General features: G+C 42.3%; 1 protein-coding gene across 2 annotated transcripts in view; it reads left to right on the forward strand.

The window, feature by feature from the left end:
* CYB5R4 (cytochrome b5 reductase 4) overlaps nucleotides 1–19498 on the forward strand; it is an 81458-nt gene extending 61960 nt beyond the window's left edge. For both annotated transcript variants that reach the window (XM_069647084.1, XM_069647085.1), the window contains one exon: nucleotides 17274–19498. In XM_069647084.1, the coding sequence (XP_069503185.1) occupies nucleotides 17382–18953 (1572 nt within the window). In that variant the 5' untranslated portion in view covers nucleotides 17274–17381 and the 3' untranslated portion in view covers nucleotides 18954–19498. The remainder of the gene's footprint in view (nucleotides 1–17273) is intronic.
* The last annotated feature ends 2441 nt before the right edge of the window (nucleotides 19499–21939 follow it).

Raw genomic sequence — 21939 nt, forward strand, 5'->3', positions numbered from 1 at the left:
TCATGTATGCATAACACTTCATTACTCAATACATTTTAAAATCAATTCAATTCTCAAATAAAATTTTACTAAAAAATATATTAAATTCAGATCATCACCTTGCAGAAAACAGAGACCATAACCCTTCAAACTTATTCATGTTGATCTGATTATTGTAGAATTTAAGAAACAATATTCTTAGTGCATTTAAGCTTTCACAACACATCAATAAGTGATACAGTGATTCAATCTCGGGGCAGCCACATAATCTGCAAAGCCGTTTATTTTGCATTATACCGGCCCATGCACCTTTTATCTCCAACACTGATGAAAGATTGAACTTCATGATGAGATAAGTTCTAAACACATATGGGCTGGGATAGGCTTTGATATAATTGGGGGGGGGAGGGTTGCACACGATTCATGTAGTATTGGCAAAATTCTCCACTATGTGCCTTTTGAAGCCAAAGATATTAAATGTGACTCGTTACAATGTCCTCTTATTTTCTTCTTGAGCCACCTCCTAAAAATCTTTCTAGGTATGGTACTAACTACTGTTTCAAAGCCAATACTCCAATGTGTGTACATATTCATAACATTTCCTAGAACACCCAGTTGAATGCACTTAAATAGCTTCAAAAATGCACGCATATGGGCGACCACATTAGTGCCATTATCTAGTTGTACCAAATTAACATAACTCATAACTGAACGATGAATATATTCTGCTTTGATACATTTCATGTTCAATTCAAGATACAGGTACTCGGGGTATTACTCGGCAAGCACAGTCATTTTCTCAGTATTGTAGCCTCTACGATCATTACTTGGGACCGAAAACGGTGACCCCACACTTCAATTGCATATAATAACATTGAGCGTACCTTTACAGTGTACAATAATAGTACTGCCTCTGTGGAGTATCCACTATTTGAACCAATAAAGGCACTAATTGCGTTCAACGGTCTTTAATGGATCGCCACATTGTTTTAATACAGATGTAAAAGCAAAAAAAGTAAAAGTTAATCTCAGATGCAGACAATGGTCCATATTGAGAGACACTCATACAAGACACTACTTCTTCTCAATAACTAATATTATACGTAATCTTTAATATGTTTCAATTCAAAGTAGGCCACATGCATGTATTGTTCAGTCGCATATAAAGGATTAGTATAAAATGATTACTTGATAAGTGAGTGATGTTGCTGTTGACTCCTGAATAGTGATCGATAATTAATCTTGCTCCTTTATATTACGTATATAATGAGAAAAGAGTAAAATTGAAAAGGTACATTAGTATTTTTTATAAATTTGAATATGTCCAATATTCAAAAACATTACTTTGTGCATGTGGTTTGGCCTCACCATTGGTATAATCGACGTGTCTGTGGTTTCCTTATAGGTAAAAGTCTGTACTTCCAGCAGTGAGCTCTACGTAAAGAAAGACACGTTAACCAACAAATAAAAAAATAAAAAATAAGCAAAAATGTTGCTAGACATAAAGCAGCCTAAAGTGAAAAATTTTAAAAGTACAGTGCTTTGTCGCGAGCGCAACTTGCAATATAACATCGGTGTACATATTCCCCAAAAAGTCAAAAATGGTGGTCTTGTTACCTTTTCCCTATACTAATTTATTAGATTGCAAGATCATATGTATAGAGAGCACTCTTTTTATATAGAAACATACATAACCAATTCTTCGTCCACTACTCACCGGAGCCAGCGTGTATTGAAATTTTGTTGGAACTGCATTGGGAAGTAATTTGCAAAGATGTCTGAGGTAACGCTTTTTAGTGTAGTTGGATGCTTCATAGATATCGTCTGAGAAGTACATGACGCAGAATCAATTGCCCCTCACGTTTTCCAAGACATCCTTGGCTCTGCATTCAATCTAGGATAATGGAAATCCGCAATTTGAAAGCCATGTTCTTATTCAATCCAAATCCTTTGGGAATACATGCAGGACTGCAAGGCATAAATTAGTTTTCAAAAATGGATTAGCAGAGTTTGCTAATACATTTTTTTCTTGATTAGCAAACAACCCCATTTGATTAGCAATGTTGTACTAATGTTTTTAATGCCACCAGAAGATACTTGTACCCAAGATATAAAATGAGCAACAATACAGCTGTTTTTTGTTCCTGCTGAAGTAAGACATTAGTGAGATAAGTCAGGCCTTACAAATTCTTTAAAATTGCACTAGACCCGCAGGTTGAGTAACTTAGTTTACCCACTCGACTGAAGAGACATGTACTAGACCAGGGGTGCACAACTAGTTTTGCCAGAGGGCCAAATGTACCTTAAGCTGCCTACCGGGGGCCAGATTGTTTGTGTGGGGTAGCCTGGCAGGCCACGACCCCCCCCCTCAGACATTTATAGTAAGTATGTGGGGGAACAAATGGGCATTTTGCGGTGTACTTCTTGTCTTTATTTCTATTTGTGCTTTCAATTCTGTAGTACACGTTATTAACAAGCCAAAAGAAAAACTGATTTGGCCCTGGGCTTCAACATGTTATCAATAGTGTGAGAACAGAATCATCCCCGCACGCCCAGCAGCAATGACCTAACAGAACTGGCTGTCCTGCAGGTGAAAAAGAGATGTGCAGATGTGGCTGATGAGTGATCTGTCCACATTAATGACTACAGGACTCCACACGCCACCACAAAACACCTCTGCTTTCAGAAGTACTGCCACAAAAGACTTCAATACCCACTATCAACATTGCTTTGTCACCGGGGCAATAAATGAATGTTCTCTTTACAATACTTTTATTTGAAGCATCATACAAAGGTGGTGTGTACAGGCCATGAAAGAAAATATAACCAATATAGTTTTTTTTCTATCCTGCTTATTACCATGCTTTATAGCACTAGTGTTGATAAAATTGTGTACTAAATTGGAGGGGTGTAAATATTTCCCCCAAATATGCCAGTGTGATGGAGCGTAGCAAGGGAGCCCAAACCAATCGAGGTGTTGGGGGTGGCTGTGGGTCTTCCTCCCCACCACCCCGGGAATAATTTTAAAACGCAAGCACACACAATGACATACACAATTTAAATTAAAGTACCTTCTGCCATGGTCCTGATGTTTCCTCCCAGTGCTACAAGTCCTGCGTGGCATAAAAAAGAAGCAAAGAGCGCTTCCTGGTTCGTGCACATGAACCCAAGAGCCGGAGCGCTGATGACTAAGAGCCCATCTCCCTTTGTATGTGGTAGGAGGCGCAGGAGCCCCTCCCTCATACATACACACATGCAGTTCATCAGCCAGTATTCCCAATCGGCCATGCAAGGTTGGGGAAGCAAAATGCCCCTTTTTTACATGGCTCACTGGATAAAATCCAATGAGCTGCAAGACTTATCCTTGGCCTCAACCCCGGGGACCACATCTCTCCTGTCCTAAAATGTCTCCACTGGCTCCTGGTTGCTTCAAGGATTAAATTCAAATCCCTCTGCATCATCCATAAGGCTTTCTGGGGCTGGGGACCACAGCATCTACAATAGGCTCTCACCAAATACTCTCCCTCCAGATCTCTATGCTGTTCCAGTGCAAACTCAATGCGTGTCAAGCGCTTCTCTAAACAGCAAGCTGGCGGCCGATCTCTTTCCCCGACTGGCTCCCTACTCTGGAACAGCCTCTCCCTTCCTCTCTGTCTAGAGCTGTGGGTCGGTGCAACCTTGCCCATTATGGAGAGGTGCCACTGGTGCACCGTCAAAGAATGTATGCACAGGGTCGGATGGAGATGAAATACTGTTGACTTTGAAGTCATGGACATGAACTGCACTGTTGGTAATAGTGATTTTTGAATACATTAATGAACACATAGACAGGTGCTACAGAAGAAAGCTACCGGGGTAGCTCAGCAGGTTGAGTGACTGTTGCTAAGATGTTATATATTTAAAACTGGCTGCAAATCCTATGACTTTGCAATTCCTTATAAAAATAAGTGCTATCAAATGTATGCGGCCAGGGGATATGTTGGGCTGGTAGCTTGCTTATATTCCGGGTGAGGGTGGGGGAATTTTTGCTCACCCATCAACCCACAGTTTAATTTCCTGATAACTGCTGTCAGTGCAAAAGAAGCATTTATTTGTGAATACGAAGCTTGACAAGCATATAACAGCTTTAGAAAAAACACAAAGGAAAGAGCAAAACCAACAGGGTATTTGTGACAGTCAGACAAAAAATAAATAAACGTGCTTCAAAGAAAACTAATGAATGTAAATTCCAGAAGCATGTTTCAGTTTGGAAATGTCTTTTGTGTTTTTTTTTTTTTTACCAGTGTAAATTGCACATTTGGTAAACTAAAGTGTGCCCACCATGTACGTAGCCTGCTTTTATCAGTGATGGCCCCCACCCCAGTGATATTCATGGCCCATTGCTTCCTGTGGTGTCCCTTTCAGGCCAGATGAAAGAACACTGGCTGTGCAAATGGAGCCTGCTAGCACGCAAATGATGGCTGGGCTAAGGAGCAACGTTAAGGCCCTTGCAAAGAGTTCTTTGGAGGAGGGGGACAGGCCATCAATTAGGAAGGCAATTACCCACCTCCTGGGACGCCTCGCCTATGCCAGCAACATGTCATGCTTCAAAGACTTTCATAATGAAGTGTGGCCAGCTTTGTTTTCTGTTGCTTGAAGTGGGCCGCACTTCATTATGAAAGTCCTGTTCTTCAGGGGGCCGCAAAGCGCAATACCGCGGGCTGCATGTTAGGCAGCATCCTGTGCAGTTCCCTTGGGGAACACTGCAAAAAGATTAAGACTACAGGAGCAAGCAGTAAACCCAATTGGTAGCAATCTGCACCACCCAGATTTACCTGGTAGCTGTGGCTGAGCAGTCAAACTTCTCTCAAGAAGAGTAGGGCAGTATGTAGAGTAAACACAATAGGGCCAAAACACAGTAGAGCAAACAAACACTGACCAGAGCTTTGTATAAAAAGTATATATTTATTTATTTAAAACACACTTTAGGCAATACACTAGCACTCCATATCAAAAGCAAGTTAAAACACAGTCAGATAAAGTATACACACCTCCCTTAATAACTATTAGACAAATCAGAGTTAAAACACCACTATTTGTTAAGACCGATGTGAGCGCTTAACTAAGATGGCACTCCAATAGTTTGGATAGTGGGAGAGAAAAAGGCAGAGCATAAGAACAAAACCGTCTCAACACTTTTTAAGAGTCAGAGCAAGGGAATAAAGGCAGAATATACTGTAGAGCCAAAGTTCATAGGCCAGGCCCACTTTAAATGGAGCAAAGCGAAATGTGCCCAGGATCACACAGTTTAATTTGCACTAAAAGTCTTTGCAGATTGTTCAAAAGAGGTTAGTTTAGTTCAAGAAACAAAGTTAGAAGGTCTGGGGTCAACCCAGTATAGAAAGCCAAGGATTTAAGGGTCAACTTTATCAATCTGTAGAAAGGGAGGCCAGGTAGGACACAGTACCTTAAGAGAGAGGAAGCTCCAGCGGTGGCAGTTGTTCCTGGCAATGGTTGCAGTTCGTTGTTCCGACCAGGGGAAGAGAGGATCTCGTTGAGGAGGAAACTTTGAGTCGTTGCACTGCCCAGTGATGAAACCAGCCGCGGAGTTCCGGATTAAAAGGTGCAGTCCTTTTTTATTCGCGGTCAAAGTGGTGAAGCTTGGCTATCCAGCCGCCGGGGTGCTTGGCACGGGCGATTCGACCAAGAGACGTCTTCGGTAGGCAAAAAGGGCGAACTGGTTGATCCCACCAGCTCAGAGGAAGAAGACTCGTCCAGCAGAAGATCTTCTCTTGTCGTCGGGAAAGTGGTGAGGTAGTTGCAGCAGGGCTTCACCGGTGGTGTCATAGTTGCAGATGGCTCAGCTTCTTCCCTCTTCGGATTCTTAGGTCCTGTGGTGACTTCTGAAGTTCCAGTCCAAAAGGCCCTGCCTTTATGCAGAAAAACCCCCATTCATCAGCCTAGCTGTCAATCACACATGCTAAGTGGTGAGCCGGGCGGCTTACCACTGGGCCAATCGGAGTAGAGTGCGACTTGGGTTGCTAAGGCAACGCATTCCAGGGTGCCAATTCCCCCCTCCACCCTTCCTGTGGAACCCAAACAGAGTGGCACCGTTTGGAGGGCTTCTTTGGAGAAGCACGCCAAAATAGTGAACAAAGGGCTCGACCCTGGTCAGAGTTACAGAGACGGACACAAACGCAATTTTGGAACCGAGTTCTGGCAAAAAGACCCAACCGTGGATTTAATATTAAATAAATAAAGCAGCGATATCTTTAACATTGCACCAAAAAGTGGTGCGTTTTAAAATCAATGGGAAAACCCCATAGAGAATATTCCGAAGGAATATTTTGCGTGGTAACCACTGCCACCAGCCAGAAACTCGACAAGGGGGGACTGCACAGTGCCCCCTTGGAAACAGACCCAGGGGCAATTGAATTACCCCTACCAGTACTTCCACAATATGATGGTGTGTTCTGGTTCTTTTCACAATTTAGGACTAGTAAAGTCAATGGTGACTTTACATGCTCTGGGAGACAGTAGTCAGTCCCAGGGTATGGAGTCTATGTGGGGAGTCACTATGACACCCCTGTGTTACTGCACTGAGGGTGCTGTGTAACGCATACAAAAACAGATGATGCCCTTTGGAGTAGAAATAGGTTATCCCATATCCCATGAACACATACTAAGTCAAAAAGCACCTCAAATCATGTCTAAGAGTGGGTGGAAAAGAGTCTCACTCTTAGCAGGAGAAAAAAACAAACCCCAAAAATCCAGCAAAGCTGCTGGGGGACTCACTAGGTTTGGGAAATTAGTCTTATAAGATAATTCTCCCTAACACTGCATATGGCCCGCGGGCCGTATCTTGTGCACCCCAGTACTAGACCCATGGCAACGGGTGACAACAAATTTAAATTCACTTTCTGTAAAATGGTGCATGTGACCACAAACCCACTTTAGTTTGGCACACTGCTGCCACCCAGAGGCCAGCCATACAGTTAAACTTTTTTTGACATTTACTGCAAACAAAGTGAAGTTTATTTAAATGTTTCCAACATCCCCTGCAAATGGTACTGGCCCTCCTTAAAATCTACTCGACTATGCAAGTGGGCGAAAATACTTTTGTGAGCCCTGGATGAGTGTCTGTAAAAAGGTTAGCTGCATGAATGGACACAAATAAATAGATATGATAAAAGGCTCTGAAAACTGTTTGGCCAGCTCTCTACTGCAGGTGCAAATATATAATGCAATCGTAATCATAGAGCAAAGTGAGATCTGGAAGCCAACTACGGTGTACAATTTGCTGTGGGTCTTTAGATGTACAGACCGGATTAAACTATTGATCGATATTTCAAGTAAATATCAAGTTAGCTTTATGTATTCATTATGTAAAAGACTAAGCAGTGTGGATGGCGTAGCAGGCAGAGAACTGGACAAACTAGGCAGACTATTGTAGTTTGCGGCCATCTCACTTTCATGGTAGCAGGTCTGAAGCAGTATGGTAAGATGGAATGTCATGTCATGTATGGGATCAGCTCATGGGTTGATCAACAGTTGCAAGTGGTATGTAACCAGCAGCCTACAGAACTAGGTTTGCCCTAAAGGCATTTGGCTGCATGGTCATGTACGTTTTCAAACGTGTCCACTCGTCATATGATGCATCTTCGCCACCAAAATGAAATCTAGTGGACACTGATATTTAGATACACTTAACTGTAAAGCATGGAGACGATGCAGTGTTTTACAGTAGCAATACTGTAATTATGCATTATGTAACCAATTACATTTTTAGAAAAGGACTTGAAAGCCTTTAAAAAAAAATAACAAACACATACTGGACTTTGGCAGACAGGATACAGTTAGCTTAATAACAGTATTATCCCGATTTATTTCTGGTTTGCAATTATTTGAAAAAGAAAATGTGCATAGCACTCCCACACAGGCCTTTTGGCACATGCATGAGTGAAGGGGATGATTACTGCTGCACTCTCTCTCCGTTAGCCCCTTTGAACTTGCAGTCAACAGAGAATCGAGGGTGGCGAGGGCTCTGAAGGCAAGAGAGGAATGCTAGGGTGAGCTGTGCTTTCATTGAACAGGGTAACTTAAATAGCTAGCTTTGCTACACAAGTGCCAATTTAATTAGTAAATCTACAGAATTGCATAGCAAATTGCTCTGCGACACTGCTTATTATAAGACTTGGGACTGTGCCAGGAGTTTTGACATGGCTCACATTAGGGCAATCAATAACGATACATGAAGGCATTCTTGAAATGTCTGTAAAGAAATATAAATAATTATTAAAATGAATAAAGTATAAGTGTGAGCAAAGTCACGATCACATAGCTTTGTTTGTAAACTTTGTTTCAAATTTTTTAAAAAACTCTGTTCCAATGTGTAATCATAAGAACTCATTGGTATACCGCGAATTGTAACGTATTACTAGTCCATTCAATAGACTTTGAAACACCAAAAGTAAACATGCGTTGAAAACATGGACTACGAAACATTGCATTCTGATACAATGCTCTGCATTCAAATGTGCTAATTTCAGAGATAAAAATACATAAAACGTTTGATAATGGTGATAAATTAAAATGAGAATACAGTGTACATTTGGGTATAAAACGATTCAAACTTTCCGAGCAGCGATCGATGAAACTACAGAACAAAATAGTTGACCAACCCTTACTTGGACGCACAGATGAGCAAATTGAGCAAGCCTGCTAACAAGTAGATCGATGGCGATATACCTTGTGGATTGCAGAGATGTTCCCTAGTGAACTATCAAGGTGTTTATAAAGGCTTAGAAAAGTGGGTGTGCATGTGAATGTGTGACATGCACACAGCCTCAATGCCAAGGTTTGACATCCTTCTACCCAAGCACCCAGCCCCTCGGGAGCTCACAGTCATATGTGCGAACTGCCATTGATACTGGAGGGGTTGGGGGCGGGCATGAGACGAGCGCAATAGGCCAGAATTAAGGTTCACAGGATACATACATATGTTGATTGCAGGGACTGGGTCTTCAAAGGGGAGTCTGGAGACACCAGGTCTGGGGAGGCCATGTGGACAATGGTGGCAGTGCGGAAGATTCCTTTGAAATGTGCATGGTGTTGGGCACCTTGATCATCCCCATGCACCCAGCCCCCTGTAATGCTTATGTGAAATACGAGCAGCCATTTTGGACACTCCTCTCCCATCACCGCAATAAAAGCCTGCGTCTCCGCGGGCAGGGTAAAATGAACAAGTATTTCAATAGCGAAAGCAGAGCAAGGTCACAAAACTACATAAATATTGTTGCTGAGTGGGCGAACTGTTGAGAATAGTTATTGTATTGTCCTCTGAAGGACGAATACGGGAGGGGAGTCGGAGCGTTCTGCAGGTGCATGATAAGGAGTTCTGGGAATTAATACAACGAGAGGGGCGCTGGGGTTTTCCACTCCTGACTGCTTTTGTCCACTTTCTGCCCCTTCCACTTGTGATCTGCACTTCGTCCGGGGGTAGTCGCAACTTAGAAGGGCGGGGACATGCCCCCTTAAAGAGAAGAGGGTATTCTGTGGAAGGCAGTTAGAACTTGGACCCTCGGGTGATGCAGTCTCGCTGAGAGGGAGGACGCTCCGCCTCAGAGCCCTTTAGTACGAGTGATCTCTTCACCTACCTGCTCTGGGACTAAGCAGTGTTGTAGTGGCTAAGATGAAGGTGACTTCTGCTTCCTTGCTAACAGTGATGCCGTTTTTCTGTATGTTTATATATATTGGAGTATATGTTTTTGTATGCTGAGTACATATATATATTGAGTGAATAAAAGGCCTATAAATTAAAATGTTCATTTTTATTATAACGATTAGTCTAAGTGTGAGTTTTTGCCTGTCTGAGTCCAATAACTTGTTTTGCCAGGGGCAAGGTAAGTGTAAGGCTTCTCCTCACATGGCCAAGCAAAAGCAAAACACCCCCTCGGGAGCGCAAGGTCATAGGTGCAAATTGCCATTGATACTGAAGGGGCATGGCTCGGCATGAGTCGAGCGCAAAACGCCACTAAACGTCTTTCATGAACCTCCTAGACGGTTGGATGTGTTTTTGACTTGCTGAAAAATACAAACAACTATTCATATTAACTGTTTAAAAAAAAAAAGTACTTTGGTAATGTAGATGGCACAAACAAACTACAAACTGTATTGATGCGGTTGCGGTACTATGTGTACAAATCTTTTTGTACTGTCCATTGTCACTGGGGAATTTTGCACTTATGGCTCGACCGACCCAGGCAGTTATTACTCGTCGAACGTGGATTCCAAGCCTTCCATGAACGCACAATAGACCACCAGCCTGTACCAACTGTAAAAGAGAACCAGAAATGTTTTACTAAAATTAACCAGATAACTATACTTATTTAGTTTGAAACTTCCCCTAAATTTGATGGTATTGTTACCCTTAAAGTAGCTTTCAAGATAAAGTATTTGTGATTCGAAGTATCGAAAAATTATAAATGTAAACGCCCATTGAAGCAAGGACAGTTTGGGACGTAGGGCAATATTTTTTTTAATTTCAAGGTGAAACAAATGTAATTGTTTGGACGTGAATTCCAGTGATGTCTATTCTGGTCTTACATTAGTATTCAATTACAGTGATCGATCGAAGTTACAATGACGGAGGAGAACCGCATCAAATGTTAGCCATCTCAGTTGTCAAACATACATGAGATCTAGAGTAAACAGACTCATTACTTGGATTACGAGGGTGAACTGTTGCTCGAAGTTTGTGCATAAGGATCATCATCATCCGCAACACAGATCTTGTGAGGCAAGCAGCTTGGTAACGCATAGCAGTGGGTTGTCTTCTTCGGCTATGTAGGCCAAGCATCCAGAGTTTTCTCAGCAGCAGCAGTTCTCCACCTCGGTAGGCATAACCTTGCAACCATCACAGATACACCATGTGGAAACTTCTTCCATGTGAATGGGTTCAGGCTCCGGTGATTGATCATCACGACTCTCGTCCGATTCCCCATCATTTTCACTTCTTCCGCTTTCAATTAATTCCTCCTCTGAATATTCAAGCTCGCACTGGTATGGTTGTATTGTTGCCATAGTTCCTGAATATTGAATAAGTCGAAAATGTACAGTCAGAAAAATAAGAATGTGTTTGTATTCAAGAACTACTGCTAAAGAAGAAGAGAACACACTGCCATGTTAAAAAAAAACAATGGTGCAAAAACATGAATAGGCACAAACTATGAAATTTCGCATTCACACATGTAAAAAACGAGCTTTGTAAAAGTACAATTTAAATATGGTTTGGCAAAGACATTTGCACATAATATAAGAAATGTTCAAATAAAAAGCAACTACTGACTTTAATCAGTTCAGAAAGTGTAAGTACCTGCTTGCAGGGTGTCAAACTTTGAAGATAGCTGAGCAGAAACCAGTCCCAGAGGCTTGAAAGAAAATACTGTCAAGAAGGAAAAAGAAACTCCTATGTTGTGTTATCAAAGGATTTGTTTGTTTGTCGAAGAAAGAGGCGTCTTGGAATTTCCATGGATATATGTCAATATCTTGCTCACAGAGGACATTGACACGAGACGTGCATTGGCTTTGTGAAAAGCGGCATACTTGTCTGGTGATGTCAGTTTGAGGGGCATGCAATCTATATTCTTGCCACGCGGGCACTTGAACTTAGGGCGATGGATCAGCTGATAAGATTAGCACAAGATGGCTGTGCCCAACCTGTTGTTTTTGCATGAGTAAATGTGAGGAAAACTAAGATAAAATGCATAGGAAATGTTTTTAAGATCGATTACAGTGTGCTTAAAAAGACATTCCCGATCGATTGGGACAATAACATTTCTGGGTGAACTTCCCCCTTTAAGATTCGATGAATAGGAGCTAAAACCAGCTCTTGGGTTTCAGGCATCACCCAGTAGGTAGGAGCTACCACTAGGAAACAAGGTGTGAGTACACCGCGCACTGCAAATATAGCTTACACATAGGATGCACACTTTACCCATTTTATAAAATCCATTATATTTAGATGTGTCCTAATTTGTCGTTTATTTACATTCTCAAACACTCAAAGTTAATGTCACATATGCATGTGTCCAAGGCACCAGTTGGCCTGGGGAGCCCAAATGTAGCTCCTACTAACTGTTGGTTTTAAGCTAACCAGGATCTACTGGGGTAGAAGCAGGAGCTGATTTGTACCCTGCTGAACAAACTGAAATTGGCGGGCAGCTCATAGCAAGGAATACTTTTCTGCGTTTCTTGTTGAATGTATCTGTTGATAAATGCTATTAATCAATTACCCTTAAATGAAAGTGAAACAGTGATTTTTTTCTTAAAACAATCTAAACCCTGGAATTCACTTGTGAAGGCATAATTTGAAAAATGTTCTGCTGGCCACCCCCTCAGCTAGATGTTGCCACAAAGATGTACATGCACTGTGTACCATCCCCACACAATTCCTGCAAAACTATTGCTTTGTGGACCTATGAATCTACTTGTTTGCCCTTTAAATCTGTGATTTTAGCTTGCCAATTGAAACAAGCCACTTCTCATTCATAAATTTGACGGATTATATCAATCCATAAAAGTACAAACCCATATGCAACATGCTTTAAAACAATTCTAGCAGGGAAAAACATTTCAAGTTTTAAATGGTACCCACATCTACAATTCACTCCCTCCCTCAGGTCCACAGATGGATACAGCACACCATTTGTTACTTGGCAAGAGTCCAATATAACTAGCCAGTGTATAGTGGCAAGTGAACATTTTGAGGCCAGATTCTATTATGTTAAACACGTTCAAATTTCAAGGCCTTCAATAAAATGATTCCTCCTTTTCAGTGTGTAAATATGAGGCAATAGCATCACTTTTGCATTGAGACACGTTTTATAACTTTCAGATCAATTTAAGTCTGGGATTAACATTTTAAATGTCTCCTAAACCTGTAAAAGAACTTGAGTGCTAATCTATGTAAATACATTTCAAAAGATCATAAACCTCTTCATTGATTCTGAATAATACCCACGTGGACAACCAAGCTTGCTTATGGCACAGTCGCTGGTCACTCCCCAGTTCCCTTGTGTACAAATCTGTATTATGCCAAGTCTAAAATGCATAAGAGGAAACATGTGTTTAATTTAAGTTACATGATTAAGCAGATATTCAGCCATGGTTATTATGGGATCAAATGGCCTATAAAGCTTATTAAAAGTGAAACCACAATAATTGAACTTGGCGAATACTTCACAATTCTGATTATACAAAAGGACAAAAAGAGAGATCTTTTAGCTGCAACCATGATGTTGGATTTTCTGATGTAAGGCATGTAAGGGCCTCATCGTAGACAAGTTGCACATCCTTTCACAAACCTTATAAGTGCTACCTGAGCCCTTGGCCAGCCGAATCACATTGTCTGCAGAACTCAATATGGGAATTGCTCTTATGCAAAATGTGTCATATCTGTAATGGGCTACAAGAGAATAGAATGTATGCAGATTGAACATCATTGGTACCAGGATACAGCCTGGCAGACACTTTTCTAATCGACTTTGTTGGGCTTTCCCTCTATACCAAAGCAAATTCTTGCTCTGCTTCCTTTATGAAGGTCAATCGGAACATTTAACAAGCTTGAAGGAATAGCCAAATCCTTGAGAGTAATCCACTGCTGGGTTCTATCCACATGGTCCAAACCGTTTGTGAAATCCATGAATGCATCATCAGTTAAATGTATTAGTTAACTAAGCGATTGGCCTGTATAATTTTTTAAAAGAAAAAAAATCAAAAGGGCATTTCCCCAGTGGTACTATTGCTCCTTTTTTAATGCAGATTTGTCCATTGGGAGATTAGCCGAAGTTTGAAAAAGCACATGTAAATAATTGTCTCCAGAGCTTTGGTTCTTTCTTAACAATATTAATTGAGATGCTGTCATATCCAACAGCTTTTAGCGGATGCTGAGATCTCAACGCTTCATCGATCTCCCCCATACCATGAAATATTTAAACCTGCCCCTCCTAGCTAAATAAGGCACTTTTGGTAATGTGAATTTCATTAGCTGATAACTTCTTGTCCTTTGCATAGTGCCACTTTATCTTTGCACATGAACTGTAAAATTTAGAACTACCTGTTGGCAAGAATGAGAGATATTTGGTCTCTCAAAAAATACATTAGAACATCCTGATCAGCGTAGGTGCATTAAATACCGGGTCTGCTCAAAAGAACATGGTCTGTATTCACAAAATACTTGACGACATGATAGGAATCTCAGAAAGTTGTTTTTCTATAGCTATACCACCTACTTTGACACCCTTGTCCCCGCCTATATACAAGATTATGGCAATTAGAACATAAAAGGCGCAGGGTATATTTTGTCCATATGGACACATAGCACATCCTAAAATTAGCTAATGTGCAAAACACCCATAAAGAAGCATTCACGTTTAAATGTATTTGGGGTGTCAAGATCTCCATCACCTGTATAATGGTATATTGATCTCCAGGTCACACTTCTAACTTTATATAATGATGGAATGAATTACTAGCCAGCGCCTTCAATCTTTCTTATAAGATTCAGATCCAAAGTAGAGTAAATCTATGGCTAGATTGAGCAAATCCAGCAGCATAACACTTTTCCACAAAAATGGAGACAAAAACTACATGTTGTTAATTGGATTATGGACTCCACATGCCGAGATTGCAATGGGCAGTATGATGTTGTCCAATATTCTCCTTACTGACATGAACCATACTCCAGGCCTTCTGGTCAGACATTGACCTCTTACTTGGCCCATGGCTGTATTATGTTATCAAGCCAGCCCCTACTAATGTTGAGCTCACCCGACCCATGACAAAAATGAATTGCTCAGACTTACTTTCATCCTTACTAACCTAGCAAACAAAACCTCTTTGAATCCAGTGTGTCCCCTGGAAATAATCTGTGCCATTGCCTTCCTGGCAGCTCGTATAAGGAAAACATTCCAACACCCCTCCAGAAAAAGGGTCAACAAATGGGTTGATAACCTCAACACCAAATAAAATGAGAAATGGAGAACATAAATGGACACAAATTCAAGTGGAAATGAACTATACTTTATAATCCAATCAAGCGGCTAGCACGCCATGATCGAATGAAATAAACCGTTCTTTCAAAAACATGTGCCCTCCGCCATTAGCAGTGTTTCAGAGCTTTTGAAAATGTTCAACTGATAGTGAATCTACCATCATCCAAACACCTAGCAGACATGGCTTAAGTTCTTGCAGGAAACAAATTGCGATCATTTCAAGCCACTATTGAAGGTGTCAATCCTCGTACATAAATGATGCCCCTTTCCTGTTCCCTGTTTCTCATACCCATCCTGTCTTTAACAATTTTTCACAGAAGGCATTGCCAAGATGTCAAAAACAATTAAGGTTTCAACTGCCCGAATGAAACCTTTGACAGCCAACTTGTTTAAGGAATGTTTTGCATCCTTAATCCATACAATGGAAAATATTTTAAATTCCTTGATTACTTGGGGGATAATCCCACAGCCTTTAAACAGGCTTCATCCATCCATCATTGAAGAAACCTACAGCAGATTCACTCAACCTTGAAACCTACCACCCAGTTTCAAGCATCTACTACATGGCAAATATTTTCAAGCTATTCAGCACCAACTTGCTTTTAAACTACAAGGGACACAGTCTGGTCCATCACAGTCAGTCAGAGTTCTGACCATGCAGAAGTATAGAAGCTGTCCTTTTCTTTATGAGAGAAGTGCTACTGGCCATAGATAGAACAGTTCCATAATTTATGACCCTACTGGACCTATCATCCTTACATAATACAATGAAACCTCCATTACTAATTAACAGTTTTAGAGGGATCCAAAATATGGTCCTGACTTGGGTAACCTCCTTCTTGAGTGACTGCGCATCTGTAGAGTTACGGGAAGCTGCATGAGAAACCAGTGACTTGAAAATTGGTGCCCACTTTAGAGCTCAGTACTTCTGTGTTTTTCACATCCTCCTTTGTTATATGTTGTAAAAACCCAAATGGCCTTCAATATGACTAGAGTAAGACTAACCTACAACAGTCCTATTTTATTGCCTCCATTTGGCCCAGGGGCGGATGACGGCGAATAACCTGTGCCTCAGTACTAGCAAAACCGAAATGATATGTTTCCAGTCCCAGTCTTCCTGCGCTTTTGCATATGGCCAGCTGATTTAGGATCCAAATCCGCCTTCTCTGAGCAGCTAATAACACAGACATTGTGTTTGATGGAAATGTCATGTATTCCCTAGAGTGACAATGTAGTCAATAACTGGCATTCCCTTTTACATATGCCTCGTGAAATCACCTTGTACTGATCGAGCTGACTTTGCTACTGTTCTAGCATATATACAAGTATAAATGAAATTCCTCTTCTAATACTTATTAAAAACCGAACAGTAGATGTACCCTGGTTTTTAAGCCTGTGACCCCATCATGCATTGAGATGTTTTCCTATTGAATACTGTCTCGACTTCTATGTCCTCTGCTTGACACATCGTGCCCTCTCTAACAAGGGAACCAGATACATTGCAGATATCCATAAGCTCTAAAACTGCAGCAGAATCCACTGATCAGTGGATAACCTTCTGATCCACCGGAGTTGAAGATATGATGATAATGATAATTATATGTTATTATATAGCGCCTTAATCCCATAATTGTTGCTGTGCAACCACCAAAAACTGAAATGAACTGCCTTATTACCTGAGCTTATAATCTAGATACCATGTCTTTCTCCAACATTGGATCTTTCATGGATTCACATGCTTAGAATGTTCAATAAAGCATTCCTGTGTGAACATTGATGCTTCCCCATGCTTAGTCAGGAGACCTCTGACCCAGAGTGTCACGTTGATTGTCGGTGAGGATGGGGCCTCTAAGTAGTAAATGTCTAATTTCTCACCTCATCAACTCACCATAAGATAGTGGATAAAAATGAATGTTGATTTCGCTACTTCTGTCCGACCCAGTGAGGCACTGGGGACAGTCACTGGATGTCATCTTCGGAACCATTTTGTCAAAGCACTTGTCACATTGAATGTTTTGTTGATTGGTTTGCAGTGTAAATGTTAGGCAAATAAGTAATGTTTGAACCACTCTACTAATTCACACAGTTAACCTGAAAATCATGTATTCTGTATTTTACAGTTCTTGTTAAACAGCAACCCTTTATTCCCCCCACTTGTCTTCTTTCTCCCTCCCCCAATTTTCCTGTTTGCACTTCAAAATGGTTTGTTGTAATGTGATACTATATAAAACACAATAAAATAAACTATTTTGATCTTTTCAGACTGCTGCTGAGTGTCGCTTGAAGGGGAAGCGAATACACCCCAGATAAAGACATTATGTGCCACTGTGACCGCTAGACGTAGATGCTCCCCATACTGCTGCCTTCAGGATGCTGAATGTACCCTCGCAGTCCTTTCCAGCCCTCAGCTCCCAGCAAAGGGTGTCAGCTGGGGGAAGAAGCAAGGTACCCCTGAAGCCGGGACGAAGTCTTATGGACTGGGTTCGGCTGACGAAAAGCCACAAGGACTTAACTGGGTTACAGGGTAGGATCATTGAAGTGACTGAAGAAGAGCTTGCCAAGCACAATACAAAGGAAGACTGCTGGACCTGCATACGAGGCCATGTATACAATGTCACCCCTTACATGGAGTATCACCCTGGTGGGGAGGAGGAGCTGATGAAGGCAGCAGGATCAGATGGCACAGACCTGTTTGACCGGGTTCATCGTTGGGTCAATTACGAATCCATGCTGAAAGAATGTCATATTGGAAGAATGTCAGCCAGGCCAGTTGCAATTTCCAAAGACTTCCACTTGAAAAGAACTGAAGAAAAGACCACAGCAAATGGTGTGCTAGATAACCGAAACATAGTGGAAGCTATCGCCAAAGATTTACCCCCCAGATATGATTGGTTCCAAACAGACTCTGCTCTTACTGTTGCCGTTTACACCAAACTAAAGCATCTTGAATCTGAGATGGTGACTGTGGACCTTGTAGGCAGTACCCTAAGAGCAGAGATAATAATAGAGGATTATTCATACCTTTTACATCTCAAGCTAAGCCACACTGTTTTAGAAAAAGTCACAGTGAACATCACTAGAAATGTGGGCAAAGCAGAGATTGTCCTCCAAAAAAAAGATAAGGTGTCTTGGGCACAACTCGGACAGCCATTAGACAGTCATGTTTCTTTTCTCAGACGACTTGACAGAGGTTTGTTCTACAGAAAATGCAAACTGATTTCCAAAATCGATGTTAATTACAATACCAAACTTTTCTGCTTGCTGCTTCCAGATGGAGTTTTTCTTCAGGTGCCTATTGGACAACATGTCTACCTCAAAGATACCATTGATGGAATAGAGATGGTCAAGCCATATACTCCAGTGTCCTCTTCGTTGCAGTCTAATTCCCAAGACTTAACCTCCACAGACAGTAGAAAAGTCTTCTTAATGATCAAAATATATCCTAATGGGGGTTTCACTCAACACATTGACAGCCTTCCGATAGGCGGAGAGGTGAATGTGAGCAGTCCACAAGGGGGCTTTAAGAAGATTCGGCTTCAGGCAGTAAAAGAACTGTTTCTTTTGGCAGCTGGCACTGGAATTACACCTATGGTAAAACTACTGAATTATGTGCTAACCAATGTTTCCAGTCTCAGGAAAGTCAAATTGTTGTTTTTCAACAAAAAAGATGATGATATTCTCTGGAGAAGTCAGTTGGAGCAATTGACTCTACATGATGCAAGGTGTGAAGTGCAGTTTGTACTGTCTGAGCCAACCGGTGAATGGGCTGGCATGTCTGGCAATATTTCACTAGCTCTTCTTTCAAAGGCTATCAAAAGAAGTGACAACAAATTAAATACGTTGGTTTGCATTTGTGGCCCGACCATGTTTACTAGCCAAGGTTTAAGGTTTCTTGAAGAACTGGAATTTTCTAAAGAGGAAATGTTTGGCTTTTCTGAATAAGCATCTACATGACATTACCAGCAGAAATCAAAATATACATCTGCAAACGCGAACTTGGCAAGAAAAAGGTGCCCTCAATCCTTCAAAGACTATTCAACAGTACATCGGAATACTGCTGTGTTAGGTAATGGTACCATACTTGGAAATATTGTGTACAAAGAGTCTGAACTCTTAACCATGCTCCTGTCTCTGGATTACAGGGCATTGATGACTCTGTTGCTCTGTGAGCGATTCCCATTCTAGTTATTGCACTCCAATGTATAATCAAATTATGGGCATTATCCTACAGGTGTTCTGTATGCTTAAGGAGCTGAATTCTAGATCTCTTGTACATAGATGGGGCTAGAACAAACAACATGTGTTTGTACAATCCCGCGAAGGGAAGACTACAAACTGCTTTGTTGTCTGTCGTGTACTAGAATACATTTGATGAGTAATGCAGGCTAAAGTGTACACTGTAATCTCAGGTGTAATTGTTAGTCTTTGAATTGTTTATTATCTCTAACAAAATCAAATGAAATTAAAATGTATTGGCATATCTTCAATGGACATTTTGCACTTTTAATATACAGATGTATTGCTGGCACTGACATGTTTGTGTCTAGCAATCTAGTTTTGGGCTTTTTTCAATAACTGTTCTAAGTCTTGATGCAACAAGTCTTGACACCCCCTCTGGCCCGACTCACTCTGCAGGGCACACACTTGATGTCTTGATCTCCTCTGACCTCCCCCTCTCCATCCCTCTGACCACTCCTCTCTCCTGGTGTGATCACTCCCTCCTCTCCTCTCATCTCTCCCTCTCTTCCCCCCAGGAACCGATTGCCCCCGATTACCCCCCCCACCCCACCTCTGGCTGACGAACATCCGGACACAGCCCTGTCTATGCTCTACTCCTCTATTTCCGATACTCTTGACGCTCTTGCCCCTGTCATGAGGATCCGTTTGAAGCCCAAAGCCAAATGCAATTCTTGGTATGACTTGACTTAGCTACACTTAAACGTCACTGTAGGGTGGCTGAGAGGAGATGGAGGACTTCTTGTTCATCCTCTGACTGGCCTGTCGCCTGCTCCAAAGGCAATATCGACTCTCTAAGAAGAGAGCCCACATTCAAGCCTGTGTCTCTGCGCCATCTAACAACTCGGCTGAACTCTTTAAAATCTGCAAGCAGCTGGCCAACCCTGCTGCAGTCTCTACCTCTCCTGTCGCCTCCCAGCCCCTTTGCACAGCCCTTGCCTCTCAATTCATCTAAAAAACCCAGGATATCCTGTCCACCCTCTCGTCCCCTCCCCCTCTTTTCCCCACTCCTTCTCTGAACTCTGTCCCTCCCTCAGCCACCCCCCACCCACTTTCTCGTCCTTTCCTCTTTTCTCCCCTGACGAGGTCTCTAGACAAGTCTGATCTATGAAAGTCAAGTCAAAACAGGTTCCTCCCTGTTCTTCCAAAACCATCAAGGACCACATTGACAACTTTGCTCCTGCCCTGTCTGATTTCTGCATCCTCGCCTTCGCCTCAGGATCTTTCCCCTCCCCTTTTTAAAGCACTCTTGTGCACCCTCTTCTCAAGAAACCCCCTGCTGACCCTTCCTGCCCAGCTAACTATTGCCCAATCTCCTTCACTCCTTTTCTGGGTAAACTCCTGTAAAAGCAGGCCATCTCGCAGCTTAACATTCACTCTGATTCTGTTGGCTGTCTCCACGACCATCAGTCTGGCTTTAGAGCTGCCAGAAGCACGGAAACTGTACTCCTGAACATCTGTGAAGATCTGCTCACCAATCTTGATTTTAACATCCCCTCTGTCCTCATCCTACTCAAGCTCCCTTCTGCCTTCGACACGGTCAACCATACCATCCTGCGCAACCGTTTCCGTGACAACCTGGGTATCACCGATCAGGTTCTAGCCTGGCTGACCTCTTTCCTCTCTGATCGACCCTCCCGGGTCCAACTTGGATCCTTCCTTTCATCTATCTCCCTTTCTACCTGCAGTGTTCCCCAGGGGTCTAACCTCTCACCCTGGCTTTTCGACCAATACCTGGCAACTCTCGGCCACTGCATTGTCATTTTCTGCTCTAATTTGTAGTGCTATCTGATGACACTCAATTTCAGACTTTCCTCGGCCACATCTTCTTCTCTCATCTCTGATTGCCTTTCTGCCATTCAGGGTTGGTGTGCCGCCAATGATCTCTGCCTGAACACTAGCAAGACGGAGATCCTCCTCATCAGCACACCTTCACTCTCCTTTCCGGTCACTCGCTGACCAGCCTCCGTTGGCCCTCCTACCCCCACCTGCGAGGCTTAGAACCTTGGGGTCATCTTTGACTCCACACTTTCCTTCTCTGCCCACATCTCTGATGTCTCTAAAAAGTCAAACTTCCTACTACACATCCTCAGAGGTATTCTGCCTTTCTTCTCCTTCCCCCAGAAGCTCACGGTCTCTCAAGCCCTGGTTCTCTCTAGGTTGGATTATTGCAACAGCCTCTTTTTAAATCTACCTGCTTCTACTCTCCGCCCTTTGCAATTTATCCAAAGCAGGACTGTGAGACTTGTCCTTGGCCTCAAGCGCTGGGATCGTATCTCTCCAGCCCTAAAATCTCTCCACTGGCTCCCAGTGGCTGCAAGAATTAAATTCAAGAGCCTTTGCATTGTCCACAAGGCTTTCTGGGTTCTGGGTCCAAAATACCTTCAGCTGACCCTCCGTAAATACCTACCCTCCTGAGCTCTTTGCTCGTCCACCTCCAACTCTCTCGGGGTCAGTTGTTTTTCAAATAAACAAGCTTGTGGTAGATCACTGTCTTCGTCTGGGGCCTCCCTCTGGATCAGCCTCCCTAAGCACCTCAGAACCTTCCTCTTTGCTTCTGCCTTCTCTCCTCCTCTCCCCTGCTGATCTGTTCTGTCCCGGCATCGTGCACCTGGTCACCCTCTGACTTTTGGGCCCAGTTACCTGCTAACCCCACCACCCACCCGCACTGCCTCCTGGCTATCCCTTGCGC

This window comes from Ambystoma mexicanum, chromosome 2q, assembly GCF_040938575.1.
Source record: "Ambystoma mexicanum isolate Mex_15411 chromosome 2q, UKY_AmexF1_1, whole genome shotgun sequence".
NCBI lineage: Eukaryota > Metazoa > Chordata > Amphibia > Caudata > Ambystomatidae > Ambystoma > Ambystoma mexicanum.